General features: G+C 41.5%; 1 protein-coding gene across 1 annotated transcript in view; it reads left to right on the top strand.

Annotated features, from left to right (window-relative positions):
- The window catches only part of MOV10L1 (Mov10 like RNA helicase 1), a 104,627-nt gene that overhangs the window by 44,256 nt on the left and 38,291 nt on the right, over positions 1-22,080 (top strand). The window contains exons 10-18 of the mRNA XM_075005932.1: positions 918-1,032; positions 7,944-8,121; positions 8,778-8,848; positions 9,764-9,855; positions 10,847-10,905; positions 12,464-12,579; positions 14,175-14,280; positions 20,127-20,305; positions 20,826-20,972. Coding sequence (XP_074862033.1) covers positions 918-1,032; positions 7,944-8,121; positions 8,778-8,848; positions 9,764-9,855; positions 10,847-10,905; positions 12,464-12,579; positions 14,175-14,280; positions 20,127-20,305; positions 20,826-20,972 — 1,063 coding nt within the window. The remainder of the gene's footprint in view (positions 1-917; positions 1,033-7,943; positions 8,122-8,777; positions 8,849-9,763; positions 9,856-10,846; positions 10,906-12,463; positions 12,580-14,174; positions 14,281-20,126; positions 20,306-20,825; positions 20,973-22,080) is intronic.

Below are 22,080 nucleotides of genomic sequence, written 5' to 3'. Positions count from 1 at the left end.
ACTGAATTAGCTTATCTCCTATTGTAATTACTATTTGTTGAGTAAACTGGGGAAAGAGAAATAAAAACTGGTGGGGAAGTGTCTTTAACGTTCCCCTGGCTAAAGTTCCTTCTTTATCAACTGTTTAGCAAATTATTTTAACTTTATGTGCATATTTCTTATGAGTCACAAATCATCCTGCTGCTGCATGTTATGGTCTTACGATGAGCCAGGAGCTATTTAGAATTAAAGGTGTTGTGAGAGCACAACGGATAGGAGTGGTGCAGTCTTATGGTGTGTTCAGACAGCAGAACAGAAACCCAGGTTGTCCCTTGACTGAATTACTACTAGGGGAAACATTAAAGTCATTTGATATAATGGGGTCTTGGAAATATAAACTAGAAAAATCTTAAATGAAAAACAGTAAATGGTCCCTGAAATCAGTGGTTAAATCTGAAGAGTGGTTCCTTGGGTGAGTAAATTTTCACAAACTATTAAATACATTCTAATTTACAGATACTCAAACTGTAACTAAATATAAATTGTTCAGCACTACATCTTTGTTAGAGAGGAGAAGGTAGGGATCATTATATTTGATAGTAAAACATGCTTCTATAACACCATTCTTGTCCCTCTGTCCCTAATACATAATATTCATATTCCTTGGCTTTGTTTGAAACTAAGTTGACAAAAGTTTTATATATTAAACTCTGTATTTTGTTACTGCTGTCTTTGTAGCCTTGAGCATGGTGTTTTGTTAACTTGTAGTACTTCACATTAGGCTCATTTTTTAAACTAATGTTTATTTTAGTAACTACAGAATCTTGAATTTTGCTCTTACTTTTGAGAAAGATTTGTGCTAACCAGTAAAATACAATTTAGAAGAACTATGTGAGCCCAAAAATACTACCAGAAGTGACTCTAAATTTTTATTTTAGAAGTTGCAGAAGACATCTTCCAAATTTTCTACCACACTATCCCGTACCGGATAGATTAAGAAAATGCGTGGAGCAAAAATTGGACATACTGACATTTCAACCTCTCCTTGCAGAGGTAGGTATGCACATGCACATGCAAGTGTAAAGTGTCTGTGTAGGCATCTTTGTGAGTATCAGTCTTAGCACATGTACAAGAGTGTTTCTGTATCTGCAGTGTTTATAGATAAAAGTTATTTTGTAGACCTGCACAATAACCACTATCAGGGTCAGGCTCTTATCTTGACTTTTCGTAGGAGTCAACATTTCACAGATCCTGTACCAGAGACAAATTAGGCTAGTTCTACACTGACCTCAGAAGATCGAATGCTTAGGTTTGATCTTCTGGGTCAAAACAGCACATTCCAGGGTCAATGCCAACCCTGGAACTCCTTGTGAGCTGCAAGGTTTTAGGAATGTCAAAGGGAGGAACACTTGCATGGACATTCTGCAGTGAGGACAGGGACCAATGTGGTAGGCTGCAAAATCAATTTTAGATATGCAATTGGCATACCTAAAATTGCATTATAACTGTTATCATTCCTGGTTAGCGTAGCCAGAACGTTAGAAGCCTATGTAAGTGAGGGTGTGGCGGGGTCTCCTGCCCGGCCTTGCTGCCAAGGGCTCTTGCGCTGCCTCAGGCCTCAGCAGCCTAGTCCCAGTTCACAGGCCTCAGCGGCCTAAGTTCTCCTGCCTTAGGCTCACAGGGAGGTGGAGGTAAGGGAGCCCAGGGCCCTCCCACTTCACCAAGCTTCAGCCCAGGGCCCTGTTGGTGGTGGGCATGTAACCCTAGCTACCAGCTCAGCGGGGATTCTCACCACAACACCCTGGGCTACTTCCTGTCCTGCTCCTGCTGCAGACTGCTACTGCGACGGTGGCTGTCACCACTCCTGCTGCTGCTGCTGTGGCTCAAGTGACTGCTGCTCCTGCTGCTGCCAGGCTTCCCCTGCTTTTACAGCCCAGTTCAGAGTTGGCACTGCAGGGCTCTGAAGCTCAGTGCAGGGTTGATACGCTCCATCACAGAGTGTTTGAAAATGTGTGGGGCATATAATAGAGTGCCATATTAGGGGAAAAACACTATTCTCGGATGCCAGGACTCAGGATCTGACAGAGATGTTTTTTATGCTACCATTAAAAGATTGGGGGAGAAACAGAGAGGAAATAGCAGGAGGACAGAATTTGTGAGTCACTACTCATCAGCGTCGCATCTCTTCCTCAAAAAGCCCTGTGTCATGGCCTGAATCTGAATGGCTAAGTCTACACTAGAGTTCTATGGACAAAGCTGGGGTTTTGTAGGGAAAACTCTCTGAGCATCTACACGCAAAATATGTTTTGTTGACAGATCCTGTCAACTAAAAGGCTGTGTAGATATTCTTGGGGTCCCTTTTGTTGACAGCATATCAAAAGATCGATCTGCTTGTATGTGTAGATGTGATTTGTCAACAGAAGTTTTGTTGGAACGTCCCTTCTGGCAGTTACTTCTGTAGACAGGTGTTTCTAGCGTAGACATAGCCAAAGGTTGGAGAGAGAAATCACAGAAGGTTTGAGGGGGAATATTTTGTTGGGGACTCCTTCATCTGGTTTCTGGAGTATTTTAAAGGACTGCTGTTAAACCAACATGAAACAAACTAGCAAAGTATGTGATCACATTCATTTCATGCATCTTTATAATATTTATAACTGCAAATAATAAAACATGAAACCAAAAAGCCACAAACGTGGCAGATTTTTTTCTACAGAGCTCAAAGTCCTGGCTTCTGATTAGCATACCTTTGTATCTCTTTCGGAACCACCTATATGTACCTTTTTTAAGACTAAGCGTAATTATTTCGACTGAGAGAGGGGTTCTCACATAGGGCTTTGAATGTTCCAGATGTGATTTAAGCCAGACAACAGGTTTTTTTAGTTGACACGTGGCCAAATGAGGCATTAGTCGGACAGCAGAACAATGTAACTGCTTTCAAGAAAGTCCAACTTCCCTCTATGTTCAAACATATGCCAATCTTTCATAAACAAAGAACAATCTCTGTACATTAGCCTTGTGATAAGCTAAATCTGCTACTAAACATGCAACGCAGACAGCAGTGACGGTATTTAATACCACACTTTAGGTCCTATTGGGTACTAAAAGTCTGCTAGTGCCACTTCTGCATTTAACAGACAGTGCTCATTTCTTATTTGTCATTTGGGTAAAAGGTGAGAATCACAATGTAATCTGAATTTGAATCCTCTCTGCTTTTCAGGAATTGTTAAAGGCAGAAATACAATTCTAACATCTCTGTCTATCCTGGGCTGCTCTCAGTGTAGCCTTTGGCTGTGTCTACACTACAGCATAAAGACAATTTTAAGGCACTTACCTCAGTGTTACAGTATGACTGACTGTTTTTACTGTGAATGCCATTAGTTCTACTTTAAGGAGCACTAAGATCAACATTCTTGTGTCAGTCATCCGATGCGACATAACGTCAAGTTTGAATTTAAAAGGTTGGATTTAATGCCAGTGTGCAAACACCATTGATTTTTATTGGCATCCAGTGGAGGCCTACAGGTATTCCACAATGCTCCACAGCTGTTCATTCTGGCTGCTTTCACCTTTGCTGCTCCCCGGGGGTGCAGGAGGTAGGTAACAAGAAGCTTGGGAATTTGAATTAGGCAGGAATTTGAATTCATTTAGTTCCTGACCAGCATGGATAGCACACCTCAGGAGCCATCCATCACTTCTAGTCACCACATCAAACCATCTAACCATCATGATTACTCTGGGTTCTTCTCAGGTTTTGAGTTGTCAGGGTCTCAAAAGAGCTCCAGCATGTACCCACAACGAGATCCTGGATCTCATTTCTGTGTGAGGAGAATCAATGAGTAAACTGCAAGTCTGCAAGCCAAATGTGGACATTTATGAGATGATTTTGCAGGGCATGATTGCCAAAGGGTACATTCGGGATACTCAGCAATGTCCGGTCAAAGTAAAGGCGCTCAGACAGAACTATCACAAAGTGAGAAGCCAACAGGTGATCTGGGTCATCTCCCAAGATGTGTTGCTACTACAAGCAGCTGGATGCCATTCTTGGGAGGGACCCAGTCATGTCCCCAAAGCTAACAAGGACCTTCAGGAGAGGCGGTCCTCAGGACTCCGGTGCAAGCTAAGAGGGGGAGCAGGAGGCCAGTGAAGAGGACAATGCCAATCTCGAGCTAGTACCTGAAGTTGCAGTGGTGTGGAGTGCTCTTTTGTTGAGTATTTTTTAGAATGCTACAAGCAGGTTGGGTTGGGGTATAGGTTTACTTCTGTGGAGCGCATTTTTTAAACTGCTCCAAGTAGGTTGTTTCTGAGGAGCAGTGGCTTTAAACCCCTTAAAATACCTTGCTAATATTTCTGGGATGGAACACTTATCCCCTTTGGACTTCTCCATGAAGTTCCCATCCAGGTACTCATTTTCTTTTTTTCCTAAGAGCTTTTTGAGGAGTCCAGACTTATTGTAGCTTCCACAATAGAACACCTTGCCATGCCAGGTAACCAGTAAGTAATCTGGTATCATGGGACCACACAGCATTCTGGCAAATATTAAAGCCCTGTGCTCACACAGTATGAGCATATTTTCTTTTTCACTCTGTTATTCTCAGGAGGCTGATGTCTCTTTTTGCAACCTCCAAGAAGCACAGGAATTTTGAGTTTTTCATGCTTCCCCTGGTCATTTAAATTTCCAAGGACTGCCCTGCTGCACATATGGGTAGCACGCTCTGTCTTCCCCCTCTGTGTGGCAGGCAGGTTCTCCTGGCCTTCTCCCCGCCCACCACACTGCTGGCTTTTCCCCTATATAGGACAGATGACCCACTGAGAAGGTTCCCCCCCCCACACACACATACACTTTATTTTACAGGGATGACCCCCACCCTACCATGCATACAGTGGAATCAAACTCTCCTGCCTCCATGCATCTGCTAGGCTGTGCAGACCCTATTTCCCTCCCCCCACCTCCATCCATAAGTCGACAAAATCTTTCTTACCGTATCTGCAATGAGAAGGTCAGTGTGGCTAATAGCTTCTGTTCTGCAAAGGTTGATGCATTGTCATCTTGAAGAAGCCAAAGGCAGCCTGGGAAAACAAGAGTTGCAATGATTGTCACAGACCCATTAATTCTGTGGATAAGCGCTTTGTGTCACATTTAAAAATTGTATCGAAGTTTTGACCTTCACTGTCTTCCACAGGCAGTGTGTGTGGGGAAGACAGGGTTGCTATAATAAGGCAAAAGAAGAGATCCAAACAGGACATCATCCTGCACCAACCTGAAAAGGCTTACAAGGAGCTAGCCAGAGCCACTGCTAACCAAAAGGGGACAGAGCAGTGGCGGCAAACTGTGCTCCCGTGCAGGAACAAGAACTTAACAAAGCTCCTGATGGCTGTCAGGGAGCAAACCAAGATCCTACATTCCAAGCTGGAGCTCTAGAGGAATGCCCACCACAGGACTCATGTGAACACCACACCCTGTTGCCCAGCCTCCCTTCGATATGGCTTGACTCTCCCCAACCTCTTCGGGGTCCCCAGACATAGTTGGGGAGGGCAAGGACAGCCTCTTGCTCTACAGCCAGGACCTCTCCACACTGGCAAAGGCTCACTTTCCATCGTGCATGATTCCTTTCCTTTCCCCTTTCTTTTCCTGCCTACCCCTTAACCTTCTTCTCCCCTCTCCCCCAAAATAAGTAAGGATGGTGGAGTGTTATTTATTGATTAACATAAGGTGGGGTGCACTTGGAGGTGCTTTCATAAAGGTCAAGCACATATCATTGGGGGATGTAACAGTAGTTAAAAGCAGCAGATTAATTGGCTGTCTGCTCTTTCAGAAATCTCTTTTTCAAAGCCTCCCTTATTGCCGTTACTTCTGCATGCGCATTGGTGAATGCCCTTGTGTCCAGCTTTGCATAAGCCCTGCTCCTGGCGTCTGCTTCTGCAATCCAGGCTGGCATGAAATTTTCCCCCTTTGATTCATAAATGTGATGGAGAATACAATAGGCTGCAACCACGGTGGGGATGTTCGTTTGGGAAGGGTACAGGTGGGTCAAAAGGCACCTGAAATGTGGCTTTTAAATGTCCAAAGACACATTCTGTGGCCATTTTGCACTTGCTTAGTCTGTTGTTGAAGCACTCCTGACTGCAGTCCAGGGTGCCTGTGTATGGCTTCATGATTCAAGGGAGCAGAAGGTAAACAGGGCTGCCCAGTATCACTGTGGGGATCCCCATGTCGCCCATCTTGATTTTTTTTTTCCTGGGCTGGGAAGAAAGTCACCTCCTGAAGCTTTCTATACAGACCTGAATTTCTAAAGATTCATGAGTTGTGCACCTTTCCTGACTATCCCACATAGATGTTGCTGAAATGACCTTTGTGATCCACCAACACCTGCAGCGCCATGGAGAAGTATCTCTGCCAGTTTATGTACTGTGAGTCCAGGTGGTCTGGGGCCATGATGGGAATGTGCATTCCATCCTGGTAGCAAAGCCATTCACTGTGTGCTGCACATTTCCCAGAGTTAGTCTTCCACGTCAGATAGTCACAGATGGCATTGGTTGCCTGCATCACTGCGTCCCACTGTAAATCTGCCCACCCTGAATTGATTTGCGACTAACTGGTAACTGTCGGGTGTTGCAAAATTCTACAAAGCAGTTGCCACTTGCTTGTGAACTGTCAAAACAGGTCTCATTCTGGTCTTGCGTCACTTTAGGGCAGGAGACATCAATTCACGAAGTTCTATGAAAGTGGCCTTTCGCTTGCAGAAGTTCTGCAGTCATTGCTGGTCATCCAAGACCTTCAACAGATGCAGTCCCACCAGTGTGTGCTGGTTTCATGTCTCCAGAGCTGGCTCTCCACTGCAAGCAATGTATCCAGGGCATCCAGCAACTCTGCATTCCTGTTCTCCTATTCTTCAGCATCTTCTTTCAAATCCATCTTATCATTCCGCTGTCTTTCTCTAATAAAATGCTGCACAACACTTCAGGAGGTGGCCATAACACATTGTGCAATAGCTATAACCTGTTCAGAATCCATACAGTGTCTTAAGCCAGGGACAGGCTTTTGGAAAACAGCCTGAAAATAGTGCAGAATTCCTTGGACTGGGCCTTTGCTTTCCAGTGGTGACAGGTACCCACAATGCATTTCTGCTGTAGTTGAATCTAGCTAAGGGAGGGGGATGCACTGTTGACTTTCTAGACACTTGTAGATCCAGGTCTTCCACTTTATAAAATCTACCAGTAAAAAGCAGACTTGAATAAATTTGACTTTATTTCATGGCGTAGGCATACCCTCTGTTAAGTTTCAAAAGTTTTCCCTCTTGGATTGGTACTTGAGTAGGATTTTTTCCATTAGAGTGGTACCATGGTCTAGTGCAGGGATGTGCAAATGTTTTATGTTGGGTCCCACTTTTTGTCCCTGCAATTAAAAGGACTCTGTTAACCTGTCTAATGCAATCCAAATTGACAAAAATTTTGGTTATGTTCATATGGAAAAAAAAAAAAAAAACCCTTTTGGCATGTATAAGAAAATAAGTATGTAGAATGTAAAAACTTTGTTAATCCGTGTTTAAATGTGAAAACACACACATAAAAACCAGTAACATTATTCAACATTTTTAATTAGGTGGATGAGCATGATACCCAGCAGCAGATTGTTGGGTGCCCCCATTACAAAATTTCATGCCCCCACTCTCCACCCGAGGGTGCCTACAGCCCACTTTGCTAATCCTTGGTCTAGTGGATAGAGCAATGGACTGGGATACTTGAGTTCTGTTTCCAGCTCTGCCACTGACTTCTGTGGCCTTGTGAAAATCACTTCATTCTGTGCCTCTGTTCTCCCCCACCTTAGGTTGTATACCTTTTGAGGCGGGTAAGGTGTCTTCATATGTATTTTATATGAAGCTTTGCATGGTAGTTCCTAGATCTGCTGTGGCTTCCAGATACTATTGCAATACATGATCTTCCTTTTTATTGTTTTTAATTTTCAGCAACTGAATCTGTCTAACTATAAAGCAAACCTTTCTACTCTGCTGTGGCTTGAGGAGATCCATGCTGAAATGGAGATCAAAGAATTTAGCATGAGTGGAGTCATTTTGAAAAAAAATGGGAACTTCTTGGTGCTGGAAGTGCCAGGGTTAGCAGAGGGAAGACCTTCCTTATCCACAGGTGGCGGTTTACACTTAATACAGTCGTTAAAGCTGATTAGGAAGATGAGCAATATTCTCAACCTATGCAATAAAAACTTGGATTCATTTTATTTATATTTTGTATAAAATAGCCTATTGTAACACTTGGAGAGAGCGATTAGCCCTGACACTGAGATAAATGGCACAGTATGCTAATATATTCTATTACATTGCTTCAGAATAGTTTATTTCTAGAGTTATGTTTTGAAGGGTCAGTGTATGTGTTGGTGTGTTTTCATGGTTTGTCTTGGTATATTCAGTATTCTGGTATGTAGTGATTGATTGGGTTTTCCATAGAAAATATGTGTAATGCTAGCTAGAGAACACAAGTGAGGCTAAACCTAAAACGAGGTTAAAGGAGTTAATGTTTTGAGGTTAAAATTTTTGAAATCTATTACCATATATAGCATGTTATTTCCAATAAATAGTAATAGGTGCCACAATAGGTGCCTTAGATGTATTACTTACATGCACAAAACAAGGTATTCCAGTTTTAGAAACGTAAGATTAAATTGAACTGAGGACCCTTGGAACTCATTAATTTCCACTGTATTCCCCCTACCATCAGTGGCTAGTATTGCAGTGATAATTTTATATTTTATACTTAACATTTTTATTTAACTTTTTTAAAACTAGGTGACAAAGTGATATTAAAAACTCAAGACTACTCTGAACATGTAGTAGAATACATTTCCTATGTTACTGAGGTAAGTGAGTCAGCTTTTCTGCTAAGAAACACAGCAGGTCACAAGACTAAAAGGGGAAAACAGAGTTTTAGGAGTAATTTTTTAGTTTTTATTAAACTGAACTAAATTCAGTTGCCCTCTTCCAAATGATTGGTTCTGCTTCATTTTATACTGTGTACCTGTAAGATACAAAAGCTTTTGCTTCTTCTCTGAACACTACAAAATTCACTTATTCAAAGCAAACTATAAAACTCTTATAGAAATGTAAAATTCTATGGCAAATGGTACCCATTTATTTTGTTATCGAGTGTAAGCAAGTGTTCTTAGAGTGCTTGTTCATGTCCATTCCACATTAGGTGTGTATGCTCACTGCATGCCCCCATGCCAGAACTATTTCCCTCAGTAGTATCCATAGGGGACCCCTGGCTCTGGCACTCTCGAGTGGCACCTACATGATACAATTTAAGGGTCATCATCATCTTCCCCTACCCTCAGTTTTTTCTTGCCAGTAGTGACGGAGCATAGAACTTCTGTGGCTTTGGCTAGTTTATCAGTCTTTGAGAATGCAGTCTCTTAGTTTATATAGTTCTATAGTTTAGTTTAGTCTGTAAGTTTGATAGCTATCCTGCATAGGACTTAGCTTAGGGATGGGGCACATACCCTGATTCCCAGGTTTCAATCCTGGTGAATTGTGCAAGCATCCTGTGCCCATTAGTGACCTGCACAAAAGTTGTCTTCAGTGTCTTGGAAAGGGACACACTGGTAACAACTGAGCATGGGACAAGCTGATGGCACCCTTTATAGCACACCCTGGTAAAGTTACTGAATGAGTAACTGCCTCTTTTTCAGGAATTTTTTTTCAAACATAAGTCTGATATTATGGTGTGCTGTGTGCTTTCTCATCCTGCAGGACTAATAAACCTTTCTCTCAAACAGATTCACGATGAAGATGCTACTCTGAGACTTAACCAAGAGTTTGAACAGGCTTACAACTCTGAACCCATGGATGTAGAGTTTACATTAAATAGGTATTTAATAAACTTGTAAAAAGCTGTATTTAGGTAGCCTTTACTAGGTTAGTCTTATTACATGACCGTTTGCTTAGTTCTGAGACAAACAAAATCTTAGAAGCAGATAGTCCACTGTCGGGTATTTTATGTATTCATTTCTATCTGTGTAAAAGTGCTATCAAATCACAGAGGGAGAAATTCACATTTTTATACTCATTCTTTTACATGTAAATGACTGCTCCATGAGATCGGCAATGGAAAACTGAACGTCGTAATGGCAATAGCTTTGTGATACTAGAGCAGGACAAGAATGGCTTGTACTGATCTAATTTTATTTAATATTGTTAACACCAAAACTTTCTTAGATAGTATTTTTGAATAAAAATTCATTATTTCATCTTCCTTAGTAAAACTTGATGTGTTTTGTTTGTTTTGTAAAGAAAAGTATCTTCCTATCCTACTTACCTCTGAAGTTCAGTGAGACTTATTTTGTCCTTTTAATGAGAAATACTTTTCATATTTTATTAATATACCTATTTTAAAGTTTGGTGAAATACTCCCATAAAGGACTTGATTGTGTAATCCTTCAGCTAAGTACCACATGAAAACAGAAATATTGAGGGAAAGTATATATTCTATTGCAGAGGTCTAAATGTTCATTTAAGTCTTTCTTGTAGAGCAGGGTTTCCCAAACTTTGTATAGTTGGGAACAAGTTGTTTTTCAGTATTTTTTTTTTTTTTTTTTTTTTTGCGGCCCAAATATATAAATGCATATTACAAAAAAAAAAGTAAATTTTCACTGATTAATATTTATTCACAATAATAATAGTACATAGCGATAATTTTGTATATTTTCTAAGGGCTGGTATTTTTTTCCCCAAGGACCAGTAGTGGGTTGCAGAATACATTTGGGAAATGCTGTTATAGAGCATTGCCTCAGAGGGAGTGAGCATGGTTGTATTCTATGGAAACTTTAGTTTAATTCCCATTATTCCTATTTCTTTGACAGGACTACTAACAGACGATGCCAGTTTGCAGTTGAACAAGGAGTTTATCTGGGTGAAAAAGGTAACCTTTCAATTAGGTTGGAGACATCCCCCGCCCCCTCCTCCCACCAGTAAATACTGATGTGAAACTTATGTATTATAGTCTTCTGATCAGATTTCAAAATGCAGTCTTTTAGTGGGGCTTTTGTCCGTTCATTTAAATTAACCTATATCTTTGTCCAGAGAGTAGCAAGCCTTAGTGTTATAAGCAAACCACTATCAGACTGATTTCCTCTCTGAGTTATCTATATATGGTGCTAGTAAAAGCAGTTTGACTCTGGCAGGGCTGATCCCCGCTCTGACATTCCAAGTGCAGAAGTTGGGGACCTGCAAAAGACCTTAAAAATACCTTGCTTCTATATGCTCTGCATAAAAACTAAACAAGGTCATGGATTCTCTGACCCTGGGAAGTAGCTGCCACTGCCCGAGTGAGGAAAACCCCCTCCACGACGCAGGAAGACACACTTGTGGTGTCTCCTTGTGGGGTTACCCCAAGCTTCTATTCTTCCCTTAGAAGAGAGCTTGAGAACAGAGAGAAGAAATTATACTGCAATCTGATAGCTGACTTTTTGTCTAGGCATGAACATACATACATCTTTCTTTAGGACACAGGAATCAAATCATGACCTTGAATTAATTTACTAACAAAACAGAAGATGAAAATATTCCAAGAAAGTAATAGAGCATACTTGGTTGCTAGGTGTTACAAAGCACTGAAAAACAAGGTTAAAGCAAAGAGAATTATTTCCCTAGGATTCAGTTGAGATGTTGCAGTGTACAAGGGAGAATGTCATTCAGCCTAAGAAGTCCCACGCCAACCTCAAAATAACTTGATAGCATCTAAACATTTCCTTTGTACATACGTATCTGTACACCTAAATTATGATGTGGCTAGGATATTTACTGGATAGATTAAGCATCTTGGTCTCTCTCCCCTCAGGTCAGAGAACAAACAACCACCTCAGCAGCCAACTGCTTCAATTTAAACAATCCCACTGTCTCCCCATTGGCTCATCTAGTTGCTTGCCAACAGAGAACCCACTCTCTCTGGGTTTAACCCCTTCACAGGCATGCATTCCTAACAGACTACAATTAGAACTAAAAATTTTATTATTTTCTAACCCCAGGTGCCACTGCATTGTTTTGTACAATATGTAAGAATTCTGTAGGAATTCCCAATTTGGGTAAATTGGAGAAAATGCAGGCATAATATAGGGAAGCTTCAGAATTCCTGCTTTCAGCTTGAAACTTCTTACATAATCTTCCTTTTGAGAATTGACTAAATATAGTGGCCTTTTTATTGACAAGAGTTGAACATTTCTGATCAGCTCTACAGCCTACAGAAAAGCAAAGGTACTTCAGTTTTACTTTCCAATTCCTCCGTCACCTTACTGAAGATGTTTTACATCAAATTTGAATATATTCAATAGAGAGAATTCATAGTTTAAGGAAAGAAGCTGATGTTTCAGTTTAATTGTAGTATTGACAGTAAGTTTTTAATATACATTAATAGAAGTTGAACGATGTAAAATACACTTTCAGAATTTGATCTTTTTTCTTTCCCTCCCTTAACCCCAAAGTATTATTTCCAAATACTCTGGTTTTACAATCCCCACAAGTTGTCAAGATTTGGAATAATGTGGCATGTTATACTGTTGCTGATGATCATGAACGGTATACCAAGAAAGAAGACCAGGTAAATCTACTATAAAATTATTTTTGCAGCCTCTTACACTCAAATGACAACAGTTTGCAATTGCAGTTATAGACTTAGAGGATCAACACAATAGTGAATGCATTGTTATATCTAGTGTATTTTTGATGTTTTCCTTCTGGTGGTGAAGATCTTGTTTTACAGTTCATTGTTTTTAGTGGGTCAGCCTTTGGTGCATGAGTTTGGACATGTAGATACAGTAAGGTCTCAGAGTATGCGAGGATTCCATTCCACACACCCTTGTGTAAACCTGGATTTTGCGCAAGTTGGGGTCTGGCTTTTTCCCTGGCAGAACACATGTTCTGCTGCCAGGGAAGCAGCTGAAAGGTAAGTCCTGGGGTTTGGAGGGAGGGGGGCAGTTGGGGAGGGCTAAGCCTGGCGGTGTGTTGGGGCTGTGGGAGGCGGGCGGGACAGTGAGCTAAGCCTGAGGTGGGTTAGGGCTGCAGGGGGGCAAGGGGTGGAGTTGAGCACGCATGGGGAGCGGGGAGTTCAGTCAGAACCAGAGCCGTGCCTGGGTAGGGAACCATCAGGGGGGTTGCACTGGAGGCACGTGTGGCAGGAGGGCAGCTTGTGAGCCGGTGGGGGGAGTTGCACCTCACGGGGAGGAGGGAGGACGGGCAGGCGGGCAGTATGTGAGCTGGTGGGGGGGCGGGAAGGGGAGCACTGGAGCCCGGGTGGGGGGGAAGGGGGTGGGCAGCTTGTGAGCTAACATGAGGGTCATGCCAGAGCTGCGCAGGGTGGGCGGCTTGTGAGCTGGCAGGGGGGTCACACCAGAGCTGCACGGGGTGGGGGAGGGTGGCTTGTGAGCCAGGAGGGGGGTTGCACTGAAGCCCTGCGGGGCGGCTGAGGCGGCTTGAACCAGAGCCACTTGCAGGTGGTTTAAATGTGGCTGGGGTGTGGGGTCAGCATCAGACACATAAGAGCAGGGTCGCACACTTTGAGTTCACGTACTCTGAGATCTTACTGTACTACTTTCAGAAAAAGTGAAATTGCTTGTAAAACTGTGAGCTTGGGTTGCCAAATGTCCTTAACTTTTTCATAATCATCTGTATTTTTAAATAGCTAAAAGGCAGCAAATCATATTGACTATGGCAGCAAAAGATAATCCTTATTGTAAGGCATAATTGTACTTCCTAATGTGATTGATCCACCCTCTGTGAATGATTGATTAAACACATAAAGTGTGTATTTCCATTAAAAGCAGACAAATGTACACATTGTCAACTATTCTGGGGGGGAAAAAAAAGTTAGGGTAACTTTTGAAAACTCATCCACGTCTTCAGAACATCTGTGGAAATAGCAACTGTGCTTCAAGATGACAGTGTCATGAGTAACTTTTTTTTCTTTCATTCAAGTGAAAGGAATCGGCAGATGTAGGTATTTGATTTTTTTTTCTTCTCCTGCCTCCCCCACTCCCAGCTTTTTCAGTTGATATAAAGTTAAATAAGAGGAATTGCTAAACATTTTTCAGTCTTAAAATTATTACAAAGAGAAAATAGTTACTCTAAAATTACAGCTGAGCTTCCTTTGATATATATGTGTGTGTGTGTGTGTGTCTTCTCTGGTGCTCTTTTCAGAAAAAGAAAATGCAGAACGGGCAAACAAAATGCATTGCCCCGAAGAAGAGAAACAAAATAGCCATACCTCATATGGTGACTGTTGCCACACAGACAAGTAAACTGAGTATGTTTTAGTGCTTTCTTTCCATCTCCTACTGATGTTTTGGATTTGAAAGTTGCACTGGTAGACTGGTTTTAAACCACATGTGTTTGTGGTTTGAAAACAGAAAAAATAGATCTTAAATTGAGGAGGTTTTATGGTATTGAAAGTAGCTAATGTTGGACTAATATTTAAAGTATTTAATATTTAAAAGGGTCAATGGAATGCCCTAAGAAACTGTGCAGATGAAACAAATGGTAAATAGCAATGAGGAGAGGTCAGTTATCCAAAATGATAAATATTATTTGGTAAGTCAGAATCATTTGAATGACATGTTTTAATGCAGTCAAGTGGAAAGTCCTCTACCTACACAGAACAAAGATTCTAGGCCATACTTGGAAGATTGACTGACTGAATCCTGAAATGCCGTGAAACTGAAAAGGACTTAAGGATCATGGCAGATAGCAAACTGAATGTGAGATTGCAATGTGATGTTCGCCTCTTAGCTATAACATGGTTCTTGAATGCATAAGCAGAGGACTCTCAAATTAAAAGTAGGGAAGAGGCATTACTTCATTTTATATGTTACTAGTAGACTATTGTCTAGTTGTCATGCTCAAGCTTCAAATGGACGTTGAAAAATTTGAAAGGATTCAGAAAAGAGCTGGAAGAATAGTTTGAGGTCTGGAATACATCTATTGGAGTGTAAGACTTAATAACCTGAAATTATTTTATCCTAGAGAAGGCTAAGAACTTATTTTATCATAGTCTACACATACCTACATGAAGAAGAGATTTCTTATAGTTGATGCTTTAGCAGGAAAAAGCATAAGGGGACCCCACAGTGGTAAGCTGAAGTGAGACAAATTGACTGCAGAAATAAGGCACATGTCTTCTAACATTGAAGATCATTGGAATACATTACTTGGGAATATGACAGAATCTTCATCATGTGATGTCTTGAATTCAAGACTTTGATGTTATTCTAAAAGATATGCTCTAAAAGTCAAACAGAAGTTATATATGGACTTGATAAAGTTCACTGGAGTGTAGTTCTCTAGCCTTTATACTCATCTAGTCTTGCACAGTAATGGTCCCTTCTGTCCTCAAAATAAATAAATAAATAAATAAAGTCTGAGTGGGTCCCATGCACATTTGAAACTGAAGGCCCTGTTCTTCTTCAGGTGATTGTACATGTCATTTCCACTTTGGTGTGTGTCCTCTCCACATGCTCCAGTGCCGGAAGATTTTCCATAGGGACCAGCTCTGGTGGCCTCTGGCATGGTGCCCTCATCACTCAGTAAAAGGGGCATTGTGACCTCTCACCACTCTCAGTTCCTACTTAGCACCAATATCTGCTGGAACTGTGCTGCTGCAACTTGTGCTTTTGCTTTAATTTTTTAGATTTTTTTAATACATTCTTTTGTAGATAGATTCCCTCTAATTGTAGTAACTCCTTGTAATTATAGAGCAGGGGTTGGCAACCAAAATAGCAAGAAGCGCCATATTTTTCAGATTCAGTGGAAAAACTCAGTAACTCAGGAGCCACGATGCATGTTAATATGAGATGGGTCTTAATAAATGTCAAATCATACTTTTTGTAACCCCCATTTTAAGAGCAGCACACACAGCGATTTCAATGCAATACATGTTTCCTGCAGGGCATTCACAAACATTTTACATGCTCTCTTGAGGTTGCATTTTTTTGCAAATGAGACAAAGGAAGCCAAGGTGAACTCAATATATATGCAAAGGATTGTGTCCATTCTGTTTAAAATTCTGTTTTCATCTTCAGTTTTCCTTTTTTTTTATGCCATTCCAACACCACTTTGTGAATTTTATTTCACATTTAATTTCATTTTTTTTCCTTAAAATACATTTTACCCTTCACAGCAGGCATGTCACAAATTTCCTTTTCCTTCTCAAAATCAAGACTTTATTAGCAACATGATCAAAACACAGATACAGTATCCTATCCTACAGAGCTCTGTATATATTAAAGGGAGGTTTATCCACATTTTGAGGTCATGTATCATTTGCTATTTAGATCTGAGTTGTTCATTTTTGGGCTTTTAGACATTCACCATTTATCAAAAATAATCAGAAGAAGCCTCACAGAATTCCTTGAAGAGCCGCATGTTGCAGACCCTGGATAGATAATTAAGTCCTGTTTGGGACTTTAAGCCATATGATCCTTTTGTAAAAGATTCATGCCCATATACTAGTTTTGATGCTGCTTGGGCTAAGGTCTCATCAGTGAGAAATAAAAAATTTTACAAGTCTTTCATACCCAGGACAAAAAAGCACTTACCAGTCTTCCTTCCTTCCCACCCCAACCCCTCCCAGTGCTGAAGCAGCTTGGTGCTGAGTACTGTAATCTCATGATAATGGCTGTCTTCATGTGCAGATCCTCTTGGCTGCTCTTCTCCAGATTGTCTGCTGAGCCTTAGAAGACAATGCAGGACCTCCCCTTTGACAGGCAAGCTCTGTTCATGGAACAGACTGTCACTAAGCGTCATGAACTAAAGGACTCCTGTACAACTGTAGGTCCTAGAGCACTAGGCCTGTATGTCCCCAAACCCTCCTGCGAGCAATTCAGGCCATAACAGACAAGGAAGATTTCTTCCAGGAGTCATTCCAGGAAAATCCCAGGCACTATCAGAGGCTACAGAGCCAGCAGCCTCAATTTTCCATCCATCCAGTTTGGCTCAACCTGTACTAAACTGTTGAGCAAATGCCCATTTTGAAGGTATGCCTGAGGATGTTGTACCTGTGTGCTCCTGAGATCCTTCTCCTGTTTTATTTGTCCACTGTTTGTTGCCCTTCTTTCTAGTCTAGGAATCCATAACTTCGGACCAGTGTGTCCTCAGTACCATGGTGGTGGACTACACGCTGAATTTACTTTCTACCCCCCCACCCCCCCCACACACAGGACTATGCCCTGATTTTACTGTCTACCTGAAGTGCTGTCAAGCAAAACTGAAGTTCTCTATGGTCTCCATCTCACTCCCTAGATCCAGGAGACTGGTACGCCACCTTTGATTTCAGGGATGAGTACTTTCATATCACCATCTTTGAGGGTGACAGTTGCTTTCTTCAGCTAAATGTAGATCACAACCATAAGTTTGCGATCCTGCCATTTGGCCTAAGCTTTACAGCATCAGCTTCTAAGCTGAGCAGTTGGGCAGCTCTCCAGGAAATACTAAGGTGCCACTCAACTGATTAGCAGAGTGCTCACAGCCACCCACAGTGGGCTTTGTGGGTTTGTGTGTGTTCACATTCTCACATGCCTTGGTGTACATAACAAAATTTATTCTGTCTGTGAATGGGGGGAAAAATAGAGGGAAACTGATACTGATGAACTGCATGTCAGTGGTGGCAGCTTATCTTTTAATGGGAGGCTGCCAGTATAGATCCATGCCTGGGTGACTTGCTCATCAAAAGTGTCTCCAGGTCCAAGTGGACATTGTACTGTTGCTAACCACTGCCAGAGTCTGTCTCCATCTCCTTGGCTACATGGCTGCATACTAGGATGTGGTATGCCACATCAGGCTCAGATGCAATTCCTGTTACAATGGCTAGTAACAGTCTACTCACATTTCAAACAACACCTGGAAAAGTTGTGACTATCACAGTGAAGAAATTGTTAAAACTGTGGTCTGACCCTATGAACATCCAGGACGGTGTTCCATTTCACAGTGCTTCTCCCTCAGTCAAGTGGTAGGTCTCTAATGCCTCAGAACTCAATTGGAGAGCTCACCTTGGTCTTCAAATCCAAGGAGCTTGATCTCTGGAGGAGAGAATATGACTCGTGCATGTCAGGAAGCTCAGGGCAGTTTTCACAGTGTACACAGTCTCCCTTCCTCATTTGGAAGGCTGTGGGGCCAGGTTCTTGATGGACAAAACTGTCTCATTGTTCTTTATCAACAAGCAAGGGAGAGTTCAATTCTCAACACTATGCCAAGAGGCACTGCATCCAGAATGACTTGTGTGGCCTTCCAGAGGTGAGGAGCTCCCATAGTGGACCTGTTTGCCACCAGATAGAACAGGAAGTGCCACCACTTCTGTTCCAGACAGGGTCTGGACAAGGGTTCTTGGTCCAGTGCTTCGGCAGAGGTTATTATATATGCCTTTCCTCCAATCCCTCTCATCAGCAGGGTCCAAACCAAGCTCAAGTAAGATAAAACTTGTTATCGCATCACTGCTATGTGGCCGTGCCAGTACTGTTTCAGCACATTGAGCTTGGCAGCATTTCTTTCCCTCCACCCTCACCTCATAGCCTCTGCCATGCAGGCCAAACCTGCTGTATCACAACCACGCTTTCCTTCTGCATCCCAACCTTGTCTCTCCACCTCATGGAATGGATGTTTCCTGGCTTAATCCCTGTGGAGCAGGCCTGGTCATGAGGTGGGAGGGTGGGTGTCCAGCAGGTCCTCCTTGAGAATAGAAAGCCCTGCCCAAGGGAGACCTACCAGGAAAAGTAGATGAGGTTTGGACCCATTGGGTAACCAAGTAGGGCATCTCTGCCTTGCATTCTGCACTGCAGTCTATAGTGGATTACTTGCTTCACGTGAATAATTAAGGCCCTGTACATTTTTCTGTTGACATCTGTTTGGTAAACATTTCTGCTTTCCACTCACTGATCCATGGCCAGTCAAGGGAGACGGGAGGGGCCATGGTTCTGCACAGCAGAATGAGCAAGTTTCTAAAGGGCCTTGAAAGGCTCTTTCCATATGTCAGATCTCATTCTGTCTAGACTCATGGGGCCACCCTTTGAAACTATGGTCTTACGTTCTTGCAACACTTATCTTGGAAGTTTCCCTTCCTAGTGACAGTAACATAAGTGAGGCAGACTTCCATGTTGGGTGCCTTAATGTTGGAACTTGAATATGTACAGGATGCTGCTCCAATCTCATCCAGCCTTCCAAAGGTGGTGATGACTTTTCACATGAGCCAGGCTATCCTCCTTCCAGTCGTCAACCCCCAAATACATTAGAAAAATGAGGAAAGGTGTCTCCACACTCTGAATGTGCACTCGTGTCCCTGAGTTTCTACCTACAAGAGACAAAACCATTCCGTAAGTTGACACAACTCTTCATTTCTCGTTGGATCAACTTGTGTGTATGGGTGTCTTACAGACTTGCAGGAACACCGCTGATCATCAAAGGCACATCCAACCAAAGTTCAGGTGCCCTTGGTGACTTTCCTTATGGACCTACCAATCCACATCATTTGTAGAGTCAGAGTGTGGTCTTCAGTGCAGCCCCAAATGCAGCAGGCCAGATTTTGGCAGAGCTGTGGTGTAATCAACATGTAATCAACATCTCCTGCCCAACCCTGCTAATACTGTTTGGAGTCATCTAAGTTAAATGGATGTAAGCAACCACTCGAAGAAAACAGTAATTGGTGTTCTTTCAGATGTGTTGCTCAGGTCCATTCAACATCCCGCCCTCCTTTACTACTGTTAGTTTCCAGCAAGAGGAAACGGAGGATGTGGGGAACTGACGGTACCCTTTATACTGTGCCATGAGAGCGCCACTCCAGGAGGAGCCAGAGCCAGTCTCCTATGGTACTGCTGAAGGCAGACACTTCCAGCACCAGTGCATGTAGTGAGAGCACACACACCTAAGTTTAATGGGCGATACACATATTGAAGAACAATAGTGACAGAAATAGGTAACTGTCTCTTTTTTTTTATTGTAATTATTGCTGTACTTGAAAATTGGAATTTAAGAAATTATCAGATATATGTTCAGCTATCATTGTTTTTAAAAAATTATGTCTAGATCATATTAATTCAAAAATCAATAACTGAAATACTAATTAAAAAAAATCTTTGTATTTGTAATTCTTACCTGTTTTGAATATAGTTAGTGGACTCACAACACCAACCCAAAGAGAGTGTGAATTTTTCAATCCTCTGCTGAATGAACATCAGAAATTAGCAGTGAAACGGATACTTGGTGGTGAATGTCGTCCAACTCCTTATATCCTCTTCGGACCTCCAGGAACTGGAAAAACTGTAACAATAATAGAAGCTATCTTACAGGTGATAGTCCACAACAAAACAATAGTCATCTGGTAGTGACATACTTTTTGTAGTCAAAACCAAGTATAGCTTTTCAAACTATGTGCTATCACTTACAGGGTTTTTCAGTTCAACTCTTCCCATGTGAAATAAAACCAAGAAAAGACCTCTACGCAAGTTTTTGTTCATAAATCATTTAATAACATATAGTCAGTTTTAATATAATATTTTGTTTAAAGGTGAACAGCATGTGACCACTGCCTTAAAAGCATATGCCCTGCATTTGTTTTGGGTTTTTGTTCAGTCTGATGATTATGAATGAATTTCCAGTCTAGACAAAAATGTTTCCTTGAGATTTGACTAAATGGCAGTATGATTAATGTAGAAACATTCATAATTGTACTCTAAATCTGAATTATATTAAACATGTACTAACTTCATTTATGGTGATTCTGTAGGATGGTAGAATGAACATATGGTAACTTGTTTGTCCAAATGAAATGTTTTTAAAAGCTGCTTTTTTTTTTTTTTTTAAATGTAGATACATTATACTTTACCAGACAGTCGAATTTTGGTCTGTGCACCATCCAACAGTGCAACGGATTTAATTTGCTTACGATTACATGATACTAATCTTCTAAAACCAGGAGCTATGGTCAGAGTTAATGCTAGCTGCAGGTGTGAAGAGGTAAATTACCACTTTTTAATTAAAATACTAAAAAGATATATTTTTATCTTGAAATGTTACTTCTAGGACTTATTTTTCCTCTATTAAGCTCATTGAGGAAAACAGTAAGTATAGTTTTACTGTTAAAAATAATTCACTAGCAAACCAATCAGGAAGAATGTTAATTGTGGTCAACTGGTTGCTAGAATCTGAGCTTATACTCATTTTTTTCCATGCTTTTATTCTGCAAACAGGCAATTTATATATATGGGACTACTTCAGACTGTAAGGTACTGCTTAAATATTGAAAAGGGGGTGAGAATATGCTCCCTAAAGCATTCAGTTGTTTAAATGTAACTTACGGATTCCCATGGTGCAGCCTAAAGTGTGGGACTGCTGAGTATTCTGTTCCACCAACCCCGATTGTTTGCATATTGTGAGGCTGATGAGCAGCAGTAAGTGCAGGTGCTAGGTTGCATGAATGCTTTGCTAGATGCAGATGAATGAACAATAGAGAGCCTCCAGTCAGTTCACCCCAGCTTTACTGCATGCCAGAATCATATCGCCATGCCTTGTTCAGAAACTGATCAGCATAAGTTCATTGCCTGGTCCACCTCTTGATGGAGAGGACACTTACACTAGCCTTTCTAAACTGAGCTGAGGTTTCTCAAGCACTTCGGATTTAAAAAAAAAGAAAGTATTAGCTACGGACAGATTTTAAATTAATATACGTAGTAGGTCTGGAGAGCAAAGTTGGGTACTTAAGAAGAAGAATTACTGTTTGAATTCTACAAACTAAACATGATTTGAATCAAGCAGTATCTCACCTTAGCAGATGGTAAGAGCAGGTTACAAATATCAGTATATAGGCTGGGACTATTTTCCAGCTTGGGACCACCTCCCTCAGTTGAAAAATCTTCTTCACCCTTCACCCCCAGTTATTTGTTCCAGGTATTGATTTGTGAGGGAGAGAGGTGAGCAGTCCAGTGATTTGTCGCTTCCAATCTTTTATAGTTAGGTGCTGAGATCTGGTGTTTGTGATTGTTGGGGGTCTGCACCCATTGGTCAAGCAGCCTCCATTGGCTGCGTGTTCTCTCAGAGACATCTCCGTTGTATACAAGTTCTGGGA

Source organism: Carettochelys insculpta, chromosome 1 (genome assembly GCF_033958435.1).
Source record: "Carettochelys insculpta isolate YL-2023 chromosome 1, ASM3395843v1, whole genome shotgun sequence".
In the NCBI taxonomy this organism is placed as follows: domain Eukaryota; kingdom Metazoa; phylum Chordata; order Testudines; family Carettochelyidae; genus Carettochelys; species Carettochelys insculpta.
The sequence above is the reverse complement of the archived record's forward strand: the minus strand, read 5'-3'. Positions and strand labels throughout refer to the sequence as shown.